Here is a 24,274-nt window from a genome sequence, read left to right on the forward strand (position 1 = left end):
CCAATTCTGAGACACGCCTGGCTGAAGCCAGGGCTAACAGCATGACCATTTTCCATGTGAGATATTTCAATTCCACAGTGGTGAGTGGTTCAAACCAATGTGATTTTAGGAGACTCAACACTACATTGAGATCCCAAGGTGCCACTGGAGGCACAAAAGGAGGCTGTATATGCAGTACCCCTTTGACAAACGTCTGAACTTCAGGCACTGAAGCCAGTTCTTTTTGGAAGAAGATTGACAGGGCCGAAATTTGAACCTTAATGGACCCTAATTTTAGGCCCATAGATAGTCCTGTTTGCAGGAAATGCAAGAAACGACCCAGTTGAAATTCCTCTGTAGGGGCCTTCTTGGCCTCACACCACGCAACATATTTCCGCCAAATGCGGTGATAATGTTTTGCGGTTACATCCTTTCTGGCCTTGACCAGGGTAGGGATGACTTCATCTGGAATGCCTTTTTCCTTCAGGATCCGGCGTTCAACCTCCATGCCGTCAAACGCAGCCGCGGTAAGTCTTGGAACAGACAAGGTCCCTGCTGGAGCAGGTCCTTTCTGAGAGGTAGAGGCCACGGGTCCTCCGTGAGCATCTCTTGAAGTTCCGGGTACCAAGTCCTTCTTGGCCAATCCGGAGCCACGAGTATAGTTCTTACTCCTCTCCTTCTTATGATTCTCAGTACTTTGGGTATGAGAGGCAGAGGAGGGAACACATACACTGACTGGTACACCCACGGTGTTACCAGAGCGTCCACCGCTATTGCCTGAGGGTCCCTTGACCTGGCGCAATATCTGTCTAGTTTCTTGTTGAGACGAGACACCATCATGTCCACCTTTGGTTTTTCCCAACGGTTTACAATCACGTGGAAGACTTCTGGGTGAAGTCCCCACTCCCCCGGGTGGAGGTCGTGTCTGCTGAGGAAGTCTGCTTCCCAGTTGTCCACTCCCGGAATGAACACCGCTGACAGTGCTGTCACATGATTTTCCGCCCAGCGAAGAATTCTTGCAGCTTCTGCCATTGCCCTCCTGCTTCTTGTGCCGCCCTGTCTGTTTACGTTTGCGACTGCCGTGATGTTGTCCGATTGTATCAAAACCGACTGACCCTGAAGCAGAGGCCTTGCTTGACTTAGGGCATTGTAAATTGCCCTTAGTTCCAGGATATTTATGTGAAGAGACGTTTCCATGCTTGACCACAAGCCCTGGAAATTTCTTCCCTGTGTGACTGCTCCCCAGCCTCTCAGGCTGGCATCCGTGGTCACCAGAATCCAGTCCTGAATGCCGAATCTGCGGCCCTCTAGAAGATGAGCACTCTGCAACCACCACAGGAGAGACACCCTTGTCCTTGGAGATAGGGTTATCCGCTGATGCATCTGAAGATGCGATCCGGACCATTTGTCCAGCAGATCCCACTGAAACGTTCTTGCATGGAATCTTCCGAATGGAATCGCTTCGTAAGAAGCCACCATCTTTCCCAGGACCCTTGTGCATTGATGCACTGACACTTGTCCTGGTTTCAGGAGGTTCCTGACTAGCTCGGATAACTCACTGGCCTTCTCCTCTGGGAGAAACAACTTTTTCTGGACTGTGTCCAGAATCATCCCTAGGAACAGTGTTGTTGGAATCAGCTGCGATTTTGGAATATTTAGAATCCACCCGTGCTGACGTAGCACCACCTGAGATAGTGCTACTCCGACCTCTAACTGTTCCCTGGACCTTGCCCTTATCAGGAGATCGTCCAAGTAAGGAATAATTAAGACGCCTTTTCTTCGAAGAAGAATCATCATTTCGGCCATTACCTTGGTAAAGACCCGTGGTGCCGTGGACAATCCAAACGGCAGCGTCTGAAACTGATGACAGTTCTGTACCACAAACCTGAGGTACCCTTGGTGAGAAGGGTAGATTGGGACATGGAGATAAGCATCTTTGATGTCCAGAGACACCATATAGTCCCCTTCTTCCAGGTTCGCTATCACTGCTCTGAGTGATTCCATCTTGAATTTGAACCTTTTTTTGTAAGTGTTCAATGATTTCAGATTTAAAATCGGTCTCACCGAGCTGTCCGGCTTCGGTACCACAAACAGCGTGGAATAATACCCCTTTCCCTGCTGTAGGAGGGGTACCTTGATTATCACCTGCTGGGAATACAGCTTGTGAATAGCTTCCAATACTGCCTCCCTGTCGGAGGGAGACGTTGGTAGAGCAGACTTCAGGAACCGGCGAGGGGGAGACGTCTCGAATTCCAATTTGTACCCCTGTGATACTACCTGCAGGATCCAGGGGTCCACTTGCGAGTGAGCCCACTGCGCGTTGAAATTTTTGAGACGGGCCCCCACCGTGCCCGAGTCCGCTTGTAAAGCCCCAGCGTCATGCTGAAGACTTGGCAGAAGCGGGGGAGGGCTTCTGATCCTGGGAAGAGGCTGCTTGCTGCAGTCTTTTTCCCCTTCCTCTGCCCCGGGGCAGAAATGAGTGGCCTTTTGCCCGCTTGCCCTTATGGGAACGAAAGGACTGAGTTTGAAAAGACGGTGTCTTTTTCTGCTGAGAGGTGACCTGGGGTAAAAAGGTGGATTTTCCAGCCGTCGCCGTGGCCACCAGGTCTGATAGACCGACCCCAAATAACTCCTCCCCTTTATACGGCAAAACTTCCATATGCCGTTTTGAATCCGCATCACCTGACCACTGTCGTGTCCATAAACTTCTTCTGGCAGAAATGGACAACGCACTTACTCTTGATGCCAGGGTGCAAATATCCCTCTGTGCATCTCGCATATATAGTAATGCATCCTTTAAATGCTCTATAGTCAACAATATACTGTCCCTATCCAGGGTATCAATATTTTCAGTCAGGGAATCCGACCAAGCCACTCCAGCGCTGCACATCCAGGCTGAGGCGATTGCTGGTCGTAGTATAACACCAGTATGTGTGTATATACCTTTTAGGATATTTTCCAGCTTTCTATCAGCTGGTTCCTTGAGGGCGGCCGTATCAGGAGACGGTAACGCCACTTGTTTTGATAAGCGTGTGAGCGCCTTATCTACCCTAGGGGGTGTTTCCCAACGCGCCCTAACCTCTGGCGGGAAAGGGTATAATGCCAATAATTTATTAGAAATCAGCAGTTTTTTATCGGGGGAAACCCACGCTTTGTCACACACCTCATTTAATTCATCTGATTCAGGAAAAACTATGGGTAGTTTTTTCACACCCCACATAATACCCTTTTTTGTGGTACTTGTAGTATCAGAAATGTTCAAAGCCTCCTTCATTGCCGTGATCATGTAACGTGTGGCCCTACTGGACATTACGTTTGTCTCGTCACCGTCGACACTGGAGTCAGTATCCGTGTCTGGGTCTGTGTCGACCATCTGAGGTAACGGGCGCTTTAGAGCCCCTGACGGTGTTTGAGACGCCTGGACAGGCACTAACTGATTTGCCGGCTGTCTCATGTCGTCAACAGTTTTTTGCAAAGTGCTGACACTGTCACGTAATTCCTTCCATACGACCATCCAGTCAGGTGTCGACTCCCTAGGGGGTGACATCACTATTACAGGCAATTGCTCCGCCTCCACATCATTTTCCTCCTCATACATGTCGACACAATCGTACCGACACACAGCACACACACAGGGAATGCTCTGATAGAGGACAGGACCCCACGAGCCCTTTGGGGAGACAGAGGGAGAGTTTGCCAGCACACACCAGAGCGCTATATATATGCAGGGATAACCTTATATAAGTGTTTCTCCCTTCTATAGCTGCTGTATATGTATTTTCTGCCAATTAGTGCCCCCCCTCTCTTGTTTTACCCTGATTCTGTAGCAGGACTGCAGGGGAGAGTCAGGGAGCCGTCCTTCCAGCGGAGCTGTGAGGGAAAATGGCGCTTGTGTGCTGAGGAGATAGGCTCCGCCCCTTTTTCGGCGGCCTTTTCTCCCGCTTTTTTTAGGAAAACTGGCAGGGGTTAAATGCATCCATATAGCCCAGGAGCTATATGTGATGCATTTCTTTAGCCATATAAGGTTTAAAACATGTTTTATTGCGTCTCAGGGCGCTCCCCCCCAGCGCCCTGCACCCTCAGTGACCGGAGTGTGAAGTGTGCTGAGAGCAATGGCGCACAGCTGCAGTGCTGTGCGCTACCTTATTGAAGACAGGAACGTCTTCTGCCGCCGATTTTTCCGGACCTCTTCGCTCTTCTGGCTCTGTAAGGGGGCCGGCGGCGCGGCTCCGGGACCCATCCAGGCTGAACCTGTGATCGTCCCTCTGGAGCTAATGTCCAGTAGCCAAGAAGCCCAATCCACTCTGCATTCAGGTGAGTTCGCTTCTTCTCCCCTTAGTCCCACGATGCAGTGAGCCTGTTGCCAGCAGGTCTCACTGAAAATAAAAAAACCTATTTAAAACTTTTACTCTAAGCAGCTCTGGAGAGCTACCTAGCATGCACCCTTCTCGGCCGGGCACAAAAATCTAACTGGGGCTTGGAGGAGGGTCATAGGGGGAGGAGCCAGTGCACACCAGCTAGTCCTAAAGCTTTTACTTTTGTGCCCAGTCTCCTGCGGAGCCGCTATTCCCCATGGTCCTTACGGAGTTCCCAGCATCCACTAGGACGTCCGAGAAATAAATAAATACAATTTTCATGTTAATTTTATGAGTGGTAAACCTGGAGTCCTCCAAAAGAAACAATATGCAAAACTGAAGCAACGATACAGCAGCATGAGACAATTTCCGAGAAAGCAGAAAGGGAGCGTGCACTCATGACAGAGAGCGTGCACTCATGACAGAGAGCGTGCACTGCAGTCAAATATGTGTACATGTGTAAGCACTGTGCACTCCTATAGACATCAGTATGTTTTACCTATGGTCATGATGCGGCCCTCAGTATACAGACAGCAGCATCCCGGCCGTCGGTATGCCGGCAGCAGGGCGAGCGCAGAGAGTCCTCTTGCAGGCTTGCTGTGCTCGCCACGCTGCGGGCTTGGTGGCTCACTGCGCTCACCACAGGTTATATTTCCACTTTATGGGTGTTGTGGACACCCACGAGTGGGAATACCCTCTGAGCAGGCATTCCGGCTGGTAGCATTGTCAGCAGTCTGAATTCCGACATCAGTATCCTGACCGCCGGGATCCCTACTGCCAGCAATTTAACTGCATCCCCTCCTATATGAGTTAACATACTTTCTTGTATTAACGAGGCAATGTGTTCTGCTATTTTATCACAAAAAAAAATCAACAGTTTAATCTTACTCTTTCCATTTCTTGAAAATCATTATCGAGTTTTGTTCCTTCCGCTCCACTAATTTTTTCACTTAAGAGCTGCAGGAGGAAGTAATATCACATAATGAATTCACATAGTATACAGAACATGTTATCATAGTATACGTAACATACAGTAACAGCATGCTCCTTAAATACTGCTTCAAGAAATCAGCAACCTAAAGAAACACTACTACAGAACGGCATTATAGTCATATGAAATCAGAAACTGTCAGGTTATTACTCTAGCACAGTACATTGGCTTTAGTACTTCTCTATTACATTTACATTCATTCACAATCCAACAAAGAATATCCTCATAGAAAGCTAAGCAATTGTTTAGAAATATTTGTCTCTATAAAAAAAAAACCCACCTTTATTAAAAACTTAATTTATACCAGTACTTATGTGGAAATCAAAAATGAGAGATTTGGTAAGGTTTTTCAGGTTTTTTTTTTTTTTTTTAAAGTGGCAATCATTTACACTGCAAAACCAGGTTGATCTTGCTGTGTAAATGATTGCCACTTTAAAAAAAACCCTGCAAAACCTTACCAAATCTCTCACTTTCTGAAACTCTCACTCTATGACATTTGGCCCCAAATGTACAGCAAGCCGTCATCTGAGTAAGCTAGCTCACAGTATTTCTTCTGTCGACCATTTACTTTAAGCCATGTACCCGCTAGCATTACCATTGGTCCTAGTGTCACCATGCCCATTACTTAGCGTGTGATTTACTTCTACCCCAAACTCCACTTAAAAAACATGATTCGTCTTGCACAATTATACTTGAGATCACTGATGTAACTAGGCTTAGGCACCCGGTTGGGACATACAGTAAGATTTCCAATTCAATGTCCCAAGTATGATCTGAGAGCCGCTGCAATTACACAGGGGACAGGGACCCATTGTAGAAGTGTTCAGCATCGCTAACAGAAAGTAGCTGAATACGTGTATTCTATAGTTCCCTGCCACAACCTATAAGTGCATGGTCTTCAACGGGATCCGATCTCTAGTTCCACAGTAACTAGGTCGACAATAACTAGGTCGATAGGGTCTCTAGGTCGACATGTTCTATGTCGACAGGTCAAAAGGTCGACATGAATTTCTCAATTTTTTTTCTTTTTTTGAACCTTTTCATACTTAACGATCCACGCGGACTACTATTGGGAATAGTAACCTGCGAGGGGACACGGTGCACTAATTGGGGTTCCCGGTCACTGTACGGAGAAAACTACACCAAAAAAAATCCCCATCAAAAACTCATGTCAACCTATAGCTACTGTCGACCAATAGTGGTCGACCTAGACACTGTCGGCCTAGTTACTGTCGACCTTCCATACCACACCTGTCTTTAACATCCAAAAGTAACAAGGATCTACTGGAACTCCTAATCAGAGGGGCAGCTGCTTAATAAGGTAATTTGGGCTTTGTAGCAGTGGGTTAGACTGAGAGCTGGAAGGCTTTGATAAAGGCGCTCACTGCCACACCTCACTAGAGAAGGAACAGAAAAGCAGAGCACCTAGTGAACTCGATGCCTATAAGCCATGTAGTATTGGGACAGTATTGAGTGGCAAGTCCGTTATAGGATTACGGCACAAAGGGTGTGACAGGGAATTTAGTGAGATAAGGAAGTTACTGCAGGCAATGCAGTGTTAAATTGTACTCAGGGCTGTTTAAAGGGACGGGGGAGAGGCTTATGAAAGTGGGCGTTACTATGCAATTTAATATGAAAGTATTTTTTTTTAAAATGGCACACAAGGGGGCACCATTTTAACACAGGGAGGACAGGGGGGCCTGGGGAGGGCATCCGCTTCCTACCTTACTTGATCAGGAAGCGGAATCCTCCTCCACGGCCAGAGCCATATTCCCAGTGATATTTTTGAAGATGACGCTGGTAATTAGAGAGCAAAGATTCTGGCACATTGCCAGAGCCTTTACTTTCTATGTGCGGCGCCATCTTCCTGAATATATTACCAGGAAGATGGCGCTGCTGTCGGCCGACCACAGCATAGGTATACTCGAGGGGGGGCAGGGGTGTGTGGTCAGATGTCCCAGGTCATTTGTACCCGCTCCACCCACCCTCTTGATGCCACTGATTGTACTCACATGGAAAAGGAGGTCCAATAGAAGGAACATAGACGGAGATATAAGATAAATAAAGAACATCACACAAGCAGGATGGACGTTACACAAGCAGGGATCATTCTACTTGTTCTCAGGGAATCATCTTTCCCATCGGCACTCCCCTACTAAAGCTATTCCCTTTTTTGGCAGTTGGTCAGCGGGAAACACAATGGCAAACTCAAAAGACAATCAAGATACAATATTATCTATGTTATGGATGATATGTCCTCTAGTGCAGTGTAGTGATTGCGTGCTTCGGTATAGGCAGAGGACACCTATCTCGGTGTATGCAGCGCTGCTGCTGGAAATGTTGCAGCCCAGGGTGATACTCAATAGCGAAGGTTCCCTTCTTAACAATCTACATTGGGGCACACGTCTCATACAAACGGTGACAGGGCTGCCATCAGAAATTGTGGGGCCCGGGACTGACAAAATAGGCACCTCCCAAAATATAAATATATGTTTATATATATATATATTAAAGATAAAATATAGTCGCGCATTCAAACAATAAAGTCTTGAGATAGATATAAGTCCAAATGTATTATTGCAGCAATCCTCCAAGAGTAAACCCGTACTCCTAAGCACATGTGGAAAAGAAAAACAATGGAGGGCGCAATGGTGAGTGTAAAATCACAAGTAATTTACTGACAAAGTATTCACTCACATACATACATTCAAGGTAAAAGGTAACCAGCGGAATGTAGATAAACAGTGTAGCCTCCGGATAGCCCACACCGATGAACACCGTTGCTCCCTGGATACCAATAGCCGCTGTGATCTTTCAGCCGCACGGACTCCAAACGGACCTCACACGCCGGCACTCCGGACAATGGATCCACGTCACAAGTCCTGCTGGGCGAGCCCCTACTTGATCCTCGTGAAAAATCAAGTAGGGGCTCTTGTGAGACAATGCCCCCAGTTCCGACACTCGCCTGGCCGAAGCCAGGGCCAACAGTGTAACTGTCTTCCACGTAAGAAACTTAACGTCCACTGCCTGTAAGGGCTCAAACCAATCCGACTGGAGGAAGTGCAACCCAACATTGAGATCCCAAGGTGCCGTAGGAGGCACAAAGGGCGGTTGAATGTGTAGAACACCTCTCAAAAAGGACTGAATCTCCGGAAGAGATGCCAATTGTTTCTGGAAGAAAATGGACAAGGCCGAAATCTGGACTTTTAAGGAGCCCAAACGTAGGCCCACATCCACTCCAGCCTGCAGAAAAAGAAGAAAACGCCCCAGCTTAAATTCTGCTGCAAGAATTTTCCTGGTCTCACACCAAGCGACGTACTTCTTGCAAATATGGTGGTAATGCTTAGACGTTACCCCCTTTCTGGCTTGGATCAAAGTAGGAATCACCCTATCCGGAATCCCTTTCCGGGCTAGAATCTGACGCTCAACCTCCATGCCGTTAAACGTAGCCGCGGTAAGTCTTGATAGAGGAACGGCCCTTGCTGTAGAAGATCCTCGCGAAGAGGAAGAGGCCACGGGTCCTCCAAGGAGCAACTCCCGTAGATCTGCGTACCAGGCCCTTCTTGGCCAGTCCGGAGCAATGAGAATTGCTTGCACCTTTTCCCTTTTTATTCTTTTGAGAACCCTTAGGATCAACGGAAGAGGCGGAAACATGTACACCATCTGGTAGATCCATGGAGTCACCAGAGGGTCCACCGCCACTGCTTGCGGGTCTCTCGACCTGGAACAGTGCCGCTTGAGCTTCTTGTTGAGACGAGAGGCCATCATGTCGATTTGAGGAATGCCCCATCGATGTGTCAAGGACTCGAACACCTGCGGGTGAGGTCCCCACTCTCCTGGTTGGAGGTCGTGTCTGCTGAGGAAGTCTGCTTCCCAGTTATCTACTCCTGGAATGAAGATCGCCGACAACGCCACCACGTGCCTTTCCGCCCAGAGGAGGATTCTTGTTACCTCTGACTTGGCTGCTCTGCTCTTCGTTCCGCCCTGTCGGTTTATGTAAGACACCACCGTCACGTTGTCCGACTGGACTTGAACAGCTCGATCACAAAGATGGGACGCTAGGAGAAGGGCGTTGTATACTGCCCTTAGTTCAAGAATGTTGATCGGAAGGACGGCTTCCTGACATAACCACTTTCCTTGGAACTGCTCCCCTTGGGTGACTGCTCCCCAACCTCTGAGGCTTGCGTCTGTGGTTAGCAGAATCCAATCTTGAATCCCGAACCTTCGGCCTTTGGTCAGGTGAGACGTCTGAAGGCACCACAAAAGGGAGATCCTAGCCTTTGGCGACAGACGTATCCTCTGGTGCATGTGAAGATGCGATCCGGACCACTTGTCCATCAGACCCAGCTGGAAGGGTCTTGCGTGAAACCTTCTGTACTGTAGAGCCTCGTAAGAGGCTACCATCTTTCCTAGGAGGCAAATGCAAAGATGCACTGATATCCGAGATGGTCTTAGGACGTCCCGCACCATTGACTGGATCACCAATGCCTTTTCCATTGGAAGGAATACTCTCTGTGCCTCCGTATCCAGAATCATTCCCAAAAACGGAAGCCTCTGTGTTGGTTCCAGGTGAGATTTTGGCAGGTTCAGAATCCAGCCGTGATCCTGGAGCAATCAAGTTGATAGGGCGATGCTGTGCAACAGCTTCTCTCTGGACGGCGCCTTGATCAGAAGGTCGTCCAGGTACTGTATTATGTTTACTCCCTGCATGCGGAGGAGAAACATCATCATCTCTGCCAGTACCTTGGTGAACACCCTTGGTGCTGTGGAGAGGCCAAATGGCAAGGCCTGGAACTGGTAGTGACAGTCCTGTAATGCAAACCTTAGATAAGCCTTATGAGGCGGCCAGATCGGAACATGAAGGTACCAGGAATTCCCATTCCTCCAGACCTGAGATCACTGCTCTCAGAGACTTCATCTTGAACTTGAACACCCTCGTAAATACGGTTTCAGTGACTTGAGGTTTAAAATGGCCCTTAACGAACCGTCCAGCTTCAGCACTACAAACAGGTTGGAATAATAACCTTCGTAGTGTAGGTGAATCGGAACTGGAACAATGACATGAGTCTATACCAGTTTTTGAATTGCTGCCTGTAAGATCAAACCTGCTTCTGGAGAAGCTGGCAAGCCTGATTTCAAGAATCTGGGAGGTGGGAGTTCTCAAAACTCCAGTCTGTATCCCTGTGTAATAAGATCTTTTACCCAGGGATCATGGCAAGATGTTGCCAAAATGTGACTGAAATAATGTAATCGGGCTCCCACCTGCCTATCTTCCAGGCTTCCAGGCAGTGTGCGCCACCGTCATGCTGAGGGCTTTGAGGAAGCAGCCCCAGAGGCCTGATCTTGTGAACCTGCAGTAGCGGGTTTTCTGGGTTTACCTCTATTCCCTTTGAAGGTTGTAGAAGAACCCTTGGATTTGCCTTTAAATTTCAAGGTCCAAAAGGACTGCAGAGTTGGACCAGAATAGGTTTTCCTAGCAGGTGCCGCTGCGGAGGGAAGGTATGTAGACTTACCCGCCGTAACCTTGGATATCCACTTATCCAGTTAATCTCCAAACAGAGCCTCTCCCATGAAAGGAAGATTTTCCACATCTTTTCTGGAATCCGTGTCCACAGTCCACTGGCGTAGCCATAAGCCCCTGCGTGCCGACACTGTCATGGCAGTGGTGCATGCATTGAGTAGACCAATTTCTTTGATGGCTTCAACCATAAAGTTAGCAGAATCATGGATATGCTGCAGGAGTAAAACAACATCATCTAAATCATCTATGAGAATACCTGATCATTTAGCAATGGCCCTAATGATCCATGCACAAACAATAGTGGGTCTCTGGGCCACCCCAGCCGACGTGTATAAAGACTTGAGGGTGGTCTCAATCTTGCGGTCAGCAGCATCCTTTAAGGAGGCTGCCCTAGGGACCGGTAAGACTATTTTACGTGATAACCTGGATACCGATGCATCCACAATCGGCGGGATTTCCCATTTCTTCCTATCCTCTGCAGGAAAGGGAAAGGAAGAAATCACTCTCTTAGGGATCTGAAACTTTTTATCAGGGTTAACCCACGCTTCTTCAAAGAGGGCATTTAATTGCTTTGAAGCAGGGAAATTAACAGAGTATTTTTTTTTAAATTAAAATAAGATTCCTCCTCAGCCTCCTGACTTGTCAGTGATATGTAGGACAGTTCTGGCAGCTTCAATGAGGGCCTGAATTCCCTGTGACAGGATGCTACCCCCCCCACTTGCATCTACTTCCCCCTCTTCCTGATCTGATGCATCAGGATCCGTGTCAGCCTGCATGATTTGGACCAGGGTACGTTTTTGTGGGCAAATGGCGAGAGCCTGGGGTGCAGGTATGGGAGCTGAATCTCTATGTATCAGGTCATCCATAGACTGCCTCAAGAATTGTGTTTCCTTTTCATTATTAGGCAGTTTAGTTGAAATATTTGAAATCATCCCTTTAATGGAAGCCAACCACGGGGGTTTTAGCCCCACTGGACTGGGAGTGAACATTATCCTGAGTATAGGGTAGTGAGTCCCCAGTGGATGAGAGACATTCAGCTGGACATTGTAAAGGGACACCTACACACACACACACACACACACACAATGGTAAAAACACAGTATATGTAGGCAGAGTCTCAGAGAGACACAGAGTTCAGAGCCAGCCACACAGCGCCCCCATCTTCAGTAGTAAAAATAAGCTGGGTCGCAATAAACAAGCACCAGTATAGTGTTTATAACAGTTACACTGCTCCCCCCCCCACTAAGACCCCCTGGTACCACAGTGGAGATCTGGGGTCCTGTCAGAGGAGCTGCGCTCAGTTGGAAGCTCCACCCCCTAAAATGGCGCGCATCTTCTCGCACTTTATTCTTTATACTGGTCCTGAGGATTTGTAAGATTGTGCTAACTAGCTGTAAAAACCTGTTAGCTGTGTGGCCAGTGTGGGTAAGATGTCTGGCCCAGCGCGCCCCTCACGGCGTTACCCGACGCAGCGTGTGTCCGGCTGAGCCTCCCTGGAGCACAGCCTGTAAGCAGAGCTGCGCTCCTACCTAGTGCCGCCATTCCCGCCAGCGACCCGCTTACCGCTCATCTCCCCCTTAATAATTTAAGTGCATACTGTAGTTCTAACAAAAAAAGGTGTCTCTGCATGGAGGTCTAATAAATTGTATTTGGCTGAGCTGGACACGATAGGATGGGCTCTTATTGGTAGACCAGTGGTTCCCAAACTTTTTGGAATCATGGCACCCTTGAGTATCAGCATTTTATTCATAGCACCCCTAGGCCAAAAATTTATTAGCGAGAAATTTTGTAATAAATGTTAACACAAAGATTGTTTGTGTTTATATGTCATCTTTAGGTTCCATTATGTGGTGAAGAACAAGATTTGCTTCTGTTTGTCCACATATTTTATGATTGGCAGCTCTGGTTTTGCCTATTACATTGAACAGAAATAATTTTGATTGGTCCTGGACCACCAATCCAAGGCACCCCTGCAAGTGTTCTGAGGCACCCCAGGGTGCCTAGGCACACAGTTTGGGAACCACTGTGGTAGACTGTGCCAGAAAAGATCTAACTTTTTGGACAAGTATTCGGACCGTTCCTGGATATTATATGCTACAACATGCATAAGTCACATCCACAGCTGTGCATGGCCCTATCTCATGTTCACGGTTTCCTTATAAATATGCCGACTCTTAACTTGTGACCTTGACTCCTACGATTCTAAGAAGTTTGTCCAGTTCTGCAAGTAAGTATTCCCCCAGGATCTCTAAACACAGAGCAGTGTCCAAGAAACACTACAGCCTCACCACAGGATTCAACTTACATCATGACATACAGACATTGTACCGCATGATAATATCAAATAGTTACTTCTAAAAATGCTGTGTGTCAATGTGTGACCTAGCACTTCTAAATTGCTGGGTCACACAGTGACAAAGTTTCTGCTTTGCAAAACATGTTCTAGTGCAGGGGTAGACAACCTGTGGCACGTCAGCTGCTGAGGAACTACACATCCCAGCGTGCTCTGACACGGTTTAGTATGCCCGAACAGCAAAACTGTGGCAGGGCATTATCATTATCCTTTATTTACATGACGCCACAAGGGTTCTGCAGTGCCTAACAAAGTACATAAACAAATGAGAAAAACAAGAAAAACAGTGACTTAGAGTACAAGACAATGTAGGACAAGTACATAGTATATAAACATTGCTGCATCAGGAGACAGGACACTGAAATAAGCATCAGGGTGGCCGAAATCGATGGCTAGGTGCCGATGTATGGAGTAGGAGATAGTCTAAGGAAAAGCACGTAAAAGGAGAGGGCCCTGCTCGTGAGAGCTGACATTCTAAAGGGGAGGGGTAGACAGGCAAGGGTGGCACAGATTGGGTAGACAGTTAAGAGGGTTAGGATGAGAGACGGCTGGGTTTGATGAAGCGGGTCTTAAAAGCCTGTCTGAATTTTTGTAGAGAGGTGGAGAGTTTGATGGGGAAAGGTATAGAATTCCAGAAATAGGGAGCAGTACGTGCAACATCTTGGCAGACAGAATTGGGAGGAAGTAATCAGTGGGCAGGAGAGGTGGCGTGCATTTGTCAAGCGAAGAGGATGGGTGGGAGTGCAAAGGGAGATAAGGTCAGAGGTATAAACAGGAGGGGAATGGGTGAGGGGCTAATAAGTGAGCGTGAAAAGCTCGAATTGGATTCTGAATGGGAAGGGAAGCAAGTGTAGAGCTTGTAAGAGAGGGGAGGCAGACGTAGTACTGTATGTTTGGAGAGCAATATGAGCTGGGCAGCAGCACTGAGGATGGATTGAAGTGGATAGAGGCATTTGTCATGGAGGCCAGATAGGAGATTACAGTAGTCCAATCTGGAAATGACCAGTGAGTGGATGATGGTCTTTGTGACATCCACGGTGAGAAAGAGTCAAAGATAACTCCAAAGATATAGGGGTAGATGGGAGAACTATGGGGAGAAGAGAAGATGTAGGAGACTATGGGGGAAGGATACAGGGAGCAACAGGGGTCAAAAGCAAGGGTTAGGTAGATACTGAGTGATGAGGGAGTTGAAGAAAACCTGGACATGGTGTGGATGAGGTAAGTAGGGGGTGGAATATTGGAAATAGGAGAATAGGTTGTACTGTATGAGAAAGGCAGATCAGTAGAACTGCAGGAATGCAGGTGAAAGTACAGTGTTGATAGTTGTGTATGTTCAACAGCAATAATATAGTTTCAGGCGAAGTAAACTAGTAGTTATCCCACAGGATGTCTACCCCTGTGGGATAATGCAACTGTTCTGTGAGAAGGGGGTGGCAGTTATCTGAGAGATGAAGGCGGTTCAGCTCTGGAGAAGAGAAGAGAAACACAGAGCATGAAAAATATTAAGTCTAAAACAAGAAAAATACATGCCCATTGCTATTATACGCAAATTACAGTTGTATCCTCATACACTATTGCCGCAGTCTCACTAAAGGGCCCTTTTCGGAACTCAGGTGTTGTGTGACTGTATTCTTTTTGCTTGAGTATGTGTATTAGTTGCAATGCAACAAAACCACTCCACGAGACTGCACCGATTAATTTGCTATGCAACACTTGTATATCTTTCTGCGAATGAGTCTGAATCTGTACAAGACGTGCTACGTTGCTGCGGCCCAGCTTTTTCACACCGAGTTCCGCTGTGCTTCATCTGCGACTTTGTACATATCTAAAACTAAGGGGTAGATGTATTAACCTGGAGAAGGGATAAAGAAGTGATAAAGCAGTGATAAGTGCAAGGTGATAACGCACCAGCCAATCATCACGGTTTTGAAAAATGACAGGAGCTGATTGGCTGGTGCTTTTTCACCTTCCACTTATCACTGCTTTATCCCTTCTCCAGGCTTAATACATCTGCAATTTCTGTGCTGTTAAAGTCACAGCTCTGGGTCTCTATAAATAACAATTTAAAGAAAAAGTCACTACGCTACAATGCTTAATACAATTCACTTACGTCGCAGTGCGTATTGAAGCTAGGTGTATGATCTGTACTTCAGTACGCTTTTTAAAGTTATTTTTAATTACAATGTAAATATAATTAAAATCTTTAAAATCTGTGACTCAAACCAGGTTCTCATTTATGTTTGTCTACATTACAACTATTAGCCTTATCCAGGTTTCTGATGTGTGTGTGTTGCCGCTTTCCATTGCTTTTCCTGAAATAAAAACATACTTTTTGGAGTGAGTAAAATGACTCATCTCTTTCTTATTTACTTTAGAAAACTATTTTACAATCCCATATTCCCCAACAAAACGGAAGGGACTTTTCTGTAGTGAGCAAATTATGAGGTCTGCCAGAAAAGTGCAGTAATAGTACTCACACCACAGCTCGGGGACTGGGAAAGGTCCTCAACTGCACACAACATAAAAATCTTTCCCCTGCCATTATGGACTGCATAACACTCATTCAATGCATGAACTTTATTTCAGATGGACGAAGGAGATAAGTTGCTGTCATTTAATGTCCTTATGCTTCTCCATAGGGTCAGAGCGAAGAACAATTAGCTTGCATACCCACTTTTTATACACATCTGAACTTACCAGCATGCGTTTTGGATTAATAAGTATCACATTATATTTTTTCAACTGTTCGCAACACATTTGTGGAAAAAAAAAAAAAGTTTTTAAAAACCAAAACTAAGGGGGTAATTCCAAGTTGATCACAGCAGGAAATTTTTTAGCAGTTGGGAAAAACCATGTGCACTGCAGGGGAGGCAGATATAACATGTGCAGAGAGAGTTAGATTTGGGTGGGTTATTTTGTTTCTGTGCAGGGTAAATACTGGCTGCTTTATTTTTACACTGCAATTTAGATTGCAGATTGAACACACCACACCCAAATCTAACTCTCTCTGCACATGTTATATCTGCCTCCCCTGCAGTGCACATGGTTTTGCCCAATTGCTAACCAAATTCCTGCTGCGATCAACTTGGAATTACCCCCTAAACCCAAAACCCTCTTTTTTTTGTTTCAACCAGGTTTTTCTTTTGCATTAATGTTTAGATGGAAAAAAAAAGAATCATGTATTAGAAACCTTGATCAACCATGTTTTAATGTTTTCTAAGATGAATAGGCTTTGATTTGATTTATTTGATTTCATTTACATCTTTCAATAAAACAAAAAGTTTTACAGGTTATTATTCCTATTACATCTGAATAAATGTAGATAGACTAAACATATTAATACATACAAAGTACACTCAGAGATAGAAACTGAAAATAAGAACAACAAGGTAATGTTAAGTATTAAGGGCCCTACACACTGCGCGATCCGCCGCCAAGCTGCCAGACGGCGGATAAGGCCGACAGGCGACCCGGCGGCGGGGAGCAGTGACGGGGGGAGTGAAGTTTCTTCACTCCCCCTGTCACCCGGCTCCATAGCAGTGCAGGCAAATATGGACGAGATCGTCCATATTGGCCTGCATGCACAAGCGACGGGGCACCAGCGATGAACGAGCGCGGGGCCGTGCATCGTTCATCGCTGGTGCCTCCACACTGAAAGATATGAACGGTATCTTGTTCATTAATGAACAAGATCGTTCATATCTTTCACTAATATCGCCCAGTGTGTATGGCCTATTAGTCCTACTCATTTCTTATTACAATAAAAAGAAATCTGAATAGCATACCTCCCAACATCTGCCGGCTTGGTAGAGGAACACCAGCAAGTGTCCAAAATTAGGGGTGCGATCTACCAGCAAGGGGGCGTGGCCTCACAGCAACTGCCACAATCTTGAGTCCCTCCCCCATTTTTGTAATTGTGGGGGGCATGCCCAGCCCTCTGTGTCCCTGTCACCCGTGAATATCTATTCACCACTGCTCTGCAGAGCAGTGAGTGACAAGGGGGTCTCTCAACTGTCCCCCACTGCAGGACACTGTGGCCAGCAGGTGGGACAGCGGAACAGTGCCTGAAAAATGGGACTGTCTCGCCATAATCGGGCACTGTTGGGGAGTATGGAATAGTAATACAAAATGGAAAATGCAAAAGCACTTTTCAGAGAAACACACACACACAAAAAGGAGGAGTTAAGCATTAGCACTGGGTATGCCACTGGCACTAAACATTTTGAATTTAAAAAAAAACTATTTTTTTAGTATAATAGTTTTTTTTTTTTTTTAAGAAGTCATGGTGTCCTGTAGTATCAGCATAATAAATAAACCACAGTAGTTTTATTGTTAAACCAGCCAACCCTGGTTGGCAAACATGTGTAACAGTGCCAACAAGACAATTATCAGACATGTGCTGAACTCTTCAGAATTCTTTATCGTAGAGGACAACAAATGCCTTAGGGTGTGTACACATGGTGAGATTTTTTCTTCCGATTCTGACTATATAGTCAAAATCGGAAGAAAAGTTAGTGCAGATCGCAAGGTGACAGTCACCTTGCGATCCCGATTCGATGCGCGGTCGGCATCGAAAGAAAAGATAGACTGTTCAGGCAAGTCAATTTTGACTATCTCTATAGAAGAGATAGTCAAAATTTACACTTAGCCAAAATCGCACATAGTCAGTATCGTAAGCACACTCATTATGTGCTTGCCATACTGACTATGTGCCGACCCGGCCCCTGTCGCATAGTGAGAATCAGGCATAGCCAGAATCTCACCATCTGTACACACCCTTAGTTTTGAGAGATGCCAAAATGAAAAGCCTAGAAGTGCATCTAAGTGTCTGTAGAAGAGGGTAATTTTGAAGAAGAGCACATAGCAAGATCAGGACTGGTTCTAGACCAAGTGGAGGCCAGGGCAAAATTTATTTTGGCGTCCATCCTTCCCTTCCGTGCTATTTTAAGTCACACGTACGAAGAAGAGAAAGCCTGTTTCGGATGCATCTCTTGCAGGAAGCCGTAATAAAACTCACATTAATGCATGCCAGGGACTCATCAAGACAGGAGGAGGCCTGTGTGCAGTTTCCATCCATGCCACTTCCTCTCTAGCTGGCAAAGCAAGAGACTCTGGACACTAGGGTCACTAGAAGACCCTAGCACTGTCCCAAAGTCTAGTGCTCATGTGCAGGTCTCTGCCAAAATGGCGTGGTGGCTATTTCCCCCCTGAATTTCCTACTGTGCATGTGCGAAATGCCAGGAAAATGGCCACCGCACCATTTTTCCTGTGGTTTCTGCAGCTCTGTTGCCACCAACACGGGACTACGGAGGGTAAGTATTGGAAAATGGGTGCAGGGCGCGCTGCACCATATACCAGTAGTTCCCAAACGCGGTCCTCAGGGCATCCCAGCAGTCCAGGTTTTAAGGCTATCTGAACTTAGGCAAAGGTGACTTAGGGGGACATTTACTAAGCAGTGATAAGAGCGGAGAAGTGAGCCAGTGGAGAAGTTGCCCCATCAACCAATCAGCAGCTCTGTATCATTTTATAGTATGCAAATTATAGATGTTACTTCAGTGCTGATTGGTTGCCATGGGCACTTCTCCACTGGCTCACTTCTCTGCTCTAATCACTGCTTAGTAAATGTCCCCCTTAATCAGTACCTCAGTCAGTTTGATTATAGCATTTGTGCACATGCAGGGATAACCCTAAATACTGGACAGTTGGGGTGCCTTGAGGAACGCGTTTGGAAACCACTGCCATATAGAAATACCAGTTACACATACATTGAGTAGATGCATATAAACACAAATACAGACACTAGTATACAGATACATATATACATATTTAGATACACATATACATAGGTACATATATGCATACAGATGTGTCCACTTACATCTAGCCTCCCTGCACGTTAAACAACCCTTCTAGTCACGCCATGCTGTTGCGTGACTTGGTAGAACCGAGTGTCTTTTCTTGTAACTTTTCCAATAAAATGCATCTTATTCACAAAATGATGCAAATAGGACACACAAACAGCTTTTTCTGATTAAAATAATATGCTGCATGCCTATATTCTGTGTGCGGCCATGGCTGTATATGTACAGGTTGAGTATCCCTTATCCAAAATGCTTGGGACCAGAGGTATTTTGGATAACGGATTTTTCCGTATTTTGGAATAATTAGATACCATAATGAGATTTCATGGTGATGGGACCTAAATCTAAGCACAGAATGCATTTATGTTTCATATACACCTTATACACACAGCCTGAAGGTAATTTTTGCCAATATTTTTTATAACTTTGTGCATTAAACAAAGTGTGTGTACATACACACAATTCATTTATGTTTCATATACACCTTGTATACACAGCCTGAAGGTCATTTAATACAATATTATTAATAACTTTGTGCATTAAACAAAGTTTGTGTACACTGAGCTATCAAAAAACAAAGATTTCACTATCTCACTCTCACTCAAAAAAGTCCGTATTTCGGAATATTCCGTATTTCGGAATATATGGATATGGGATACTCAACCTGTATATGAAATGCTATGCTACAGTGTTTTCCTGGAAATCACTGTAACATAGCATTTTGGCTATCATTCCGAGTTGTTCGCTCGCTAGCTGCTTTTAGCAGCATTGCACACGCTAGGCCGCTGCCCTCTGGGAGTGTATCTTAGCTTAGCAGAATTGCGAACGAAAGATTAGCAAAACTGCTACTAACTAATTCTTTGCAGTTTCTGAGTAGCTCCAGACCTACTCACAAATTGCGATCACCTCAGTCCGTTTAGTTCCTGGTTTGACGTCACAAACACGCCCTGCGTTCGGCCAGCCACTCCCCCGTTTCTCCAGACACTCCCGCGTTTTTCCCTGACATGCCTGCGTTTTTTAGCACACTCCCGGAAAACGCTGAGTTACCACCCAGAAACGCCCCTTTCCTGTCAATCATTCACTGATCAGCAGTGCGACTGAAAAGCGCCGCACGAACACCAGCAAATCTACTAAGTTTTGTGTGCACCATGCGCATGCGCAGTTAGCAACAAATCACAGCATAGCGAAAATCGCCAACGAGCGAACAACTCGGAATGACCACCATTGTGCGCACATACAGCCGCTGAAGCACGCAGAATATAGGCATGCTGCATAATATTCTAATCAGCAGAGTCTGCTTGTGTGTCTTATTCGATAGCGATGCAAATAAGAAATTTTTGGCAAAAAAAAGACGTCCAATGCTTATGAAGTTGCACAGAACCTGCCAGCTCAGTCACGCCAGGCATCTCCTGCTGCGTGGCGTATTGAGGCAAGATGTATGAGGACACATCTGTACACTTACAGATAGGTACACATATATTCACATACACAATTGCATAAGTACTCTATCAGTATCGGGATGCAAACTTTTAATTGTCCGTCCGGGAGTTGCCTTCTCGCCAATCATGTTTCCACAAAGGAAGAGGGGAGGAGAGGGGGAGAGCTTGACAAAGGCTCCTGCTCCCTGGTATCTCACACACACACACACACACACACACACACACACACACACACACACACACACACACACACACAGGGGTTTGGGGGCAGCAAGCACCCGCCGCTGGCGACTATGGCTGATAAAACCAGCTGCCAATATAATGTTAATGAAGGATGTCTCTTTTAGAGACATTGGGGGTCATTCTGAGTTGTTCGCTCGTTGACGATTTTCGCTATACTGCGATTAGTCGCTTACTGCGCATGCGCAAGGTTCGCAGAGCGCATGCGCTTAGTTATTTTACACAAAAGTTAGGTATTTTACTCACGGCATAACAAAGCTTTTTCATCGCTGTGCTGATAGTAGTGTGATTGACAGGAAGTGGGTGTTTCCGGGCGGAAACTGGCCGTTTTCTGGGAGTGTGCGGAAAAACGCAGGCGTTCGAGTTACAAAACGCAGGAGTGTCTGGAGAAACGGGGGAGTGGTTGGGCAAACGCTGGGTGTGTTTGTGACGTCAAACCAGGAACGAAAAGGACTGAGCTGGTCGCAATGGCTGAGTAAGTCTGGAGCTACTCAGAAACTGCTAAGAAATTTCTATTCGCAATTCTGCTAATCTTTCGTTCGCACTGCTGCTAAGCTAAGATACACTCCCAGAGGGCGGCGGCTTAGCGTGTGCAATGCTGCTAAAAGCAGCTAGCGAGCGAACAACTCGGAATCACCCCCAATCTTCATTGTTTTTTTACAATGGGGATGATGTAAATGTCACACCAGCATGTGTCCTATCACTTTACATGAGATTGTGATTGTCTTTATTACATGTGGCTTGTCCGTGTGTGTGCATGTGTCCGCGCGCACAGAAGTACAATACAGGAGCGTAGAGTCCAAAAACAAATACTGGATGATAACTGAAGCCCAGCTTTCTCAGTAAGTCTATGGGGTATATTTACTAATGTTCGAGTTTATAGAAGCGGAGATGTTGCTCATAGCAAGCAATCAGATTCCACTTATTTATCTAGCACCTTCTAGAAGATAACAGCCAGAATCTGATTGGTTGCTATGGGCAACATCACTACTTCTATAAACCCGCACTTTAGTAAATCTACCCACTATGTGTCCCAGCATAAATCAGAACTGTCAATAGGTCATCAATTTGTTTTTGTTTGCGTGGCAGCAGTTTGGTGCTTTATAACTGACATTCCGTGACCTCTGAGCTCCCATTTCCAGTCTACATCTCTCCTCAATGAATGTGTTGTGTTTGGTATATTAATTCAATAAGTACATGTAAAGTTATTTAGAAACATATCTGACAACCCAAATAATTCTGTGTTTTGATGAATTAAGTCAAACATCCACCATCCGCATCGCATATCTTGGACATGTGATTCACTGCCCGGCAGAGAGGGACACGTCACACAATATGCATCTATTAGGGATTTTTCTGCTGACACCACTCTGTACAATGAAAGCTACAGGCACATACAATACAATAAACACTTTGTCTACATCTTTACACCCTTTTCTCGTCTCCATAATGACTACATACATTAGTTCTGAAAACGTCAGCTGGTGCCATGCTAGGTGCAAACTAATAAACTGTATATAAAAATACACACTTAGTGCATGCAACTAAAATTCTTACTCCATCAAAGTAAATTCTGAAAGTGCAGAAAGCAGTCTTGCCCCTATCACAAATTACATTTTTTTACATCATACTGTAGGAGTATTTTTGCACTGCCCACACACATACTGTATGGGGTAAATTTACCAAGAATCGTGTTCGGGCGAGTTTGCATTCCCGTACGAGCTTACCCTGTTTTTCCAACTCACAAATTTACTAACAAACACGTGTGAGATTGCATGAAGAAACTGCAAAACTTACCAGAGTTTTAAAAACACATCAAAACACATCAACGGCCAAAATCGCAAATACTTTCCATAGGAAACAACTAAACTCACAAATTTACCAAGAAGTGAGTTTTAAAACTCACATGGGAAATTAGCAAGCAAGTACCAAAATAGACTATTCAAATAGACTACCTCCTGAGGTGAGTGTTTGAAGAAACAGTGCACTGATCAGTGAGATCCGAACAGTGCTTCTGTATGGCTGTGAAGTATTACAAATAGAAAAGTGTTACAAAAAAAAACAAACATAACCAACTCCAGGCATTTCAGCTGGTGTTTGTTCACGAAATTTGGGAGACAAAAAACGTAGTGGTCCCCCATATTTCATGAACCAGCACCATACTCTTGGCCCTGGTGCTGGTAGTAAAAATACGATGGGGAAAATGGCATGAGGTCCCCTGTATTTTACTACCGGCCCCAGGAACTAGCCAGGGAGTAATGCCACAGCCAGGGGACCCTCTTACCAGGAACCCCCGGCCAAAGCCTTTACACCCCATACTAGTCAGCTCATGCCTGGGATCCTAGGGGAGGTGGGGAACCCCCGATGCTATTCTACTTACCCCTGGCCGATGGGTGCGGAGTTAATGGGGTAAGTAATTATTTGTTTACTAATTCTGTCCCTTACGGGGTGGGGTGGGGTGGGGGTGGGAGGGTGAGGGTAGTGGTGGCCGCAAGCCTCCCCCGCATACTGGCACTTGTGGAACTACAAGTACCACATGTGCTGCATTAATGGGCCACTGCTGCCACTGACCCTCCTGTAAAAGAAATATTAGGCATACCTGGTCTTCAGAATATAAAAAAAACGCTAAACCCAGGCCCCACGGACACACTGGTGACCACACCGATCATTAGTACAGGAATGAGTGCTTACCGGAAATTTTACCCAAATTAAACAATGAGGAGAGCATTCACTGGCTTAGAGAGGCGAGTCCCCGTCTCTCTCAACTAATAAACACTCCCTCCATTAACTTCTATGATGGGTTACTAGAATTCACTCCAACCAATGAAGTCAATGGAGAAAAAGTTTGTATAGATCATGTGTGGTGGTCTATACAAAGTTTCATATAAGAGTCTCATCTGTAATCTTGTAGTTGCCTGTCATTATGAAACTAATACCCCTTTCAGACACAGAAAATAACCCGGTCATTTCCCGGCTCCTGAAGGGGGGACCTGGGATTTTTTCCTGTCTGAAAGAGTCAACACGGGAATTCGACCCAGGAATTTACCTGCGCTTTTCCCGGCTCTTACACGGGTTGCCGGCTGTCTGAAAGGGTCCGACCCGGTATTTTAAGGCCCGTACACACTGGTCGATATATCGGCCGTTCTCCTGAACGGCCGATATATCGCGGGTCCGTCGGCCAGTGTGTACGGCCGATACGTCTGTGAACTCCGTCGTTCACAGACGTATCGCGTCGGCCGCGCAGCACAGCCGACGGCCAATATATCTACCGATATATTGGCGCGTCGCTGTGTGTGTACACATGCTGCGGCGGCCGGCGGTGATTGACAGCTGAACTGGGCGGGCGTGTGTACACGGCCGCCCAGTTCATGACGTCAGTCCTCGACGGATCGAGCAGTGTGTATGCTGAACACACTGCTTGATCCGTCCATAGATATATCTGCAGATCAATTGATCTGCAGATATATGTTAGTGTGTACCCACCTTTAGAAACAGGTCAAGGCTGACAGCGCTTATTGGCTGAGCTGGCGGGGCA

General features: G+C 46.0%; 1 protein-coding gene across 4 annotated transcripts in view; it reads right to left on the reverse strand.

Moving 5' to 3' along the window:
* The window catches only part of SH3GL3 (SH3 domain containing GRB2 like 3, endophilin A3), a 223,483-nt gene that overhangs the window by 86,832 nt on the left and 112,377 nt on the right, over window positions 1-24,274 (reverse strand). For 3 of the 4 annotated variants that reach the window (XM_063925952.1, XM_063925950.1, XM_063925951.1), the window contains exon 2: window positions 5,223-5,291. The exons of the other annotated variant lie outside the window; for it this stretch is intronic. In XM_063925952.1, the coding sequence (XP_063782022.1) occupies window positions 5,223-5,231 (9 nt within the window). In that variant the 5' untranslated portion in view covers window positions 5,232-5,291. The remainder of the gene's footprint in view (window positions 1-5,222; window positions 5,292-24,274) is intronic. 4 annotated transcript variants of the gene reach the window in all.

This window comes from Pseudophryne corroboree, chromosome 6, assembly GCF_028390025.1.
Source record: "Pseudophryne corroboree isolate aPseCor3 chromosome 6, aPseCor3.hap2, whole genome shotgun sequence".
Taxonomy (NCBI): Eukaryota; Metazoa; Chordata; class Amphibia; order Anura; family Myobatrachidae; genus Pseudophryne; species Pseudophryne corroboree.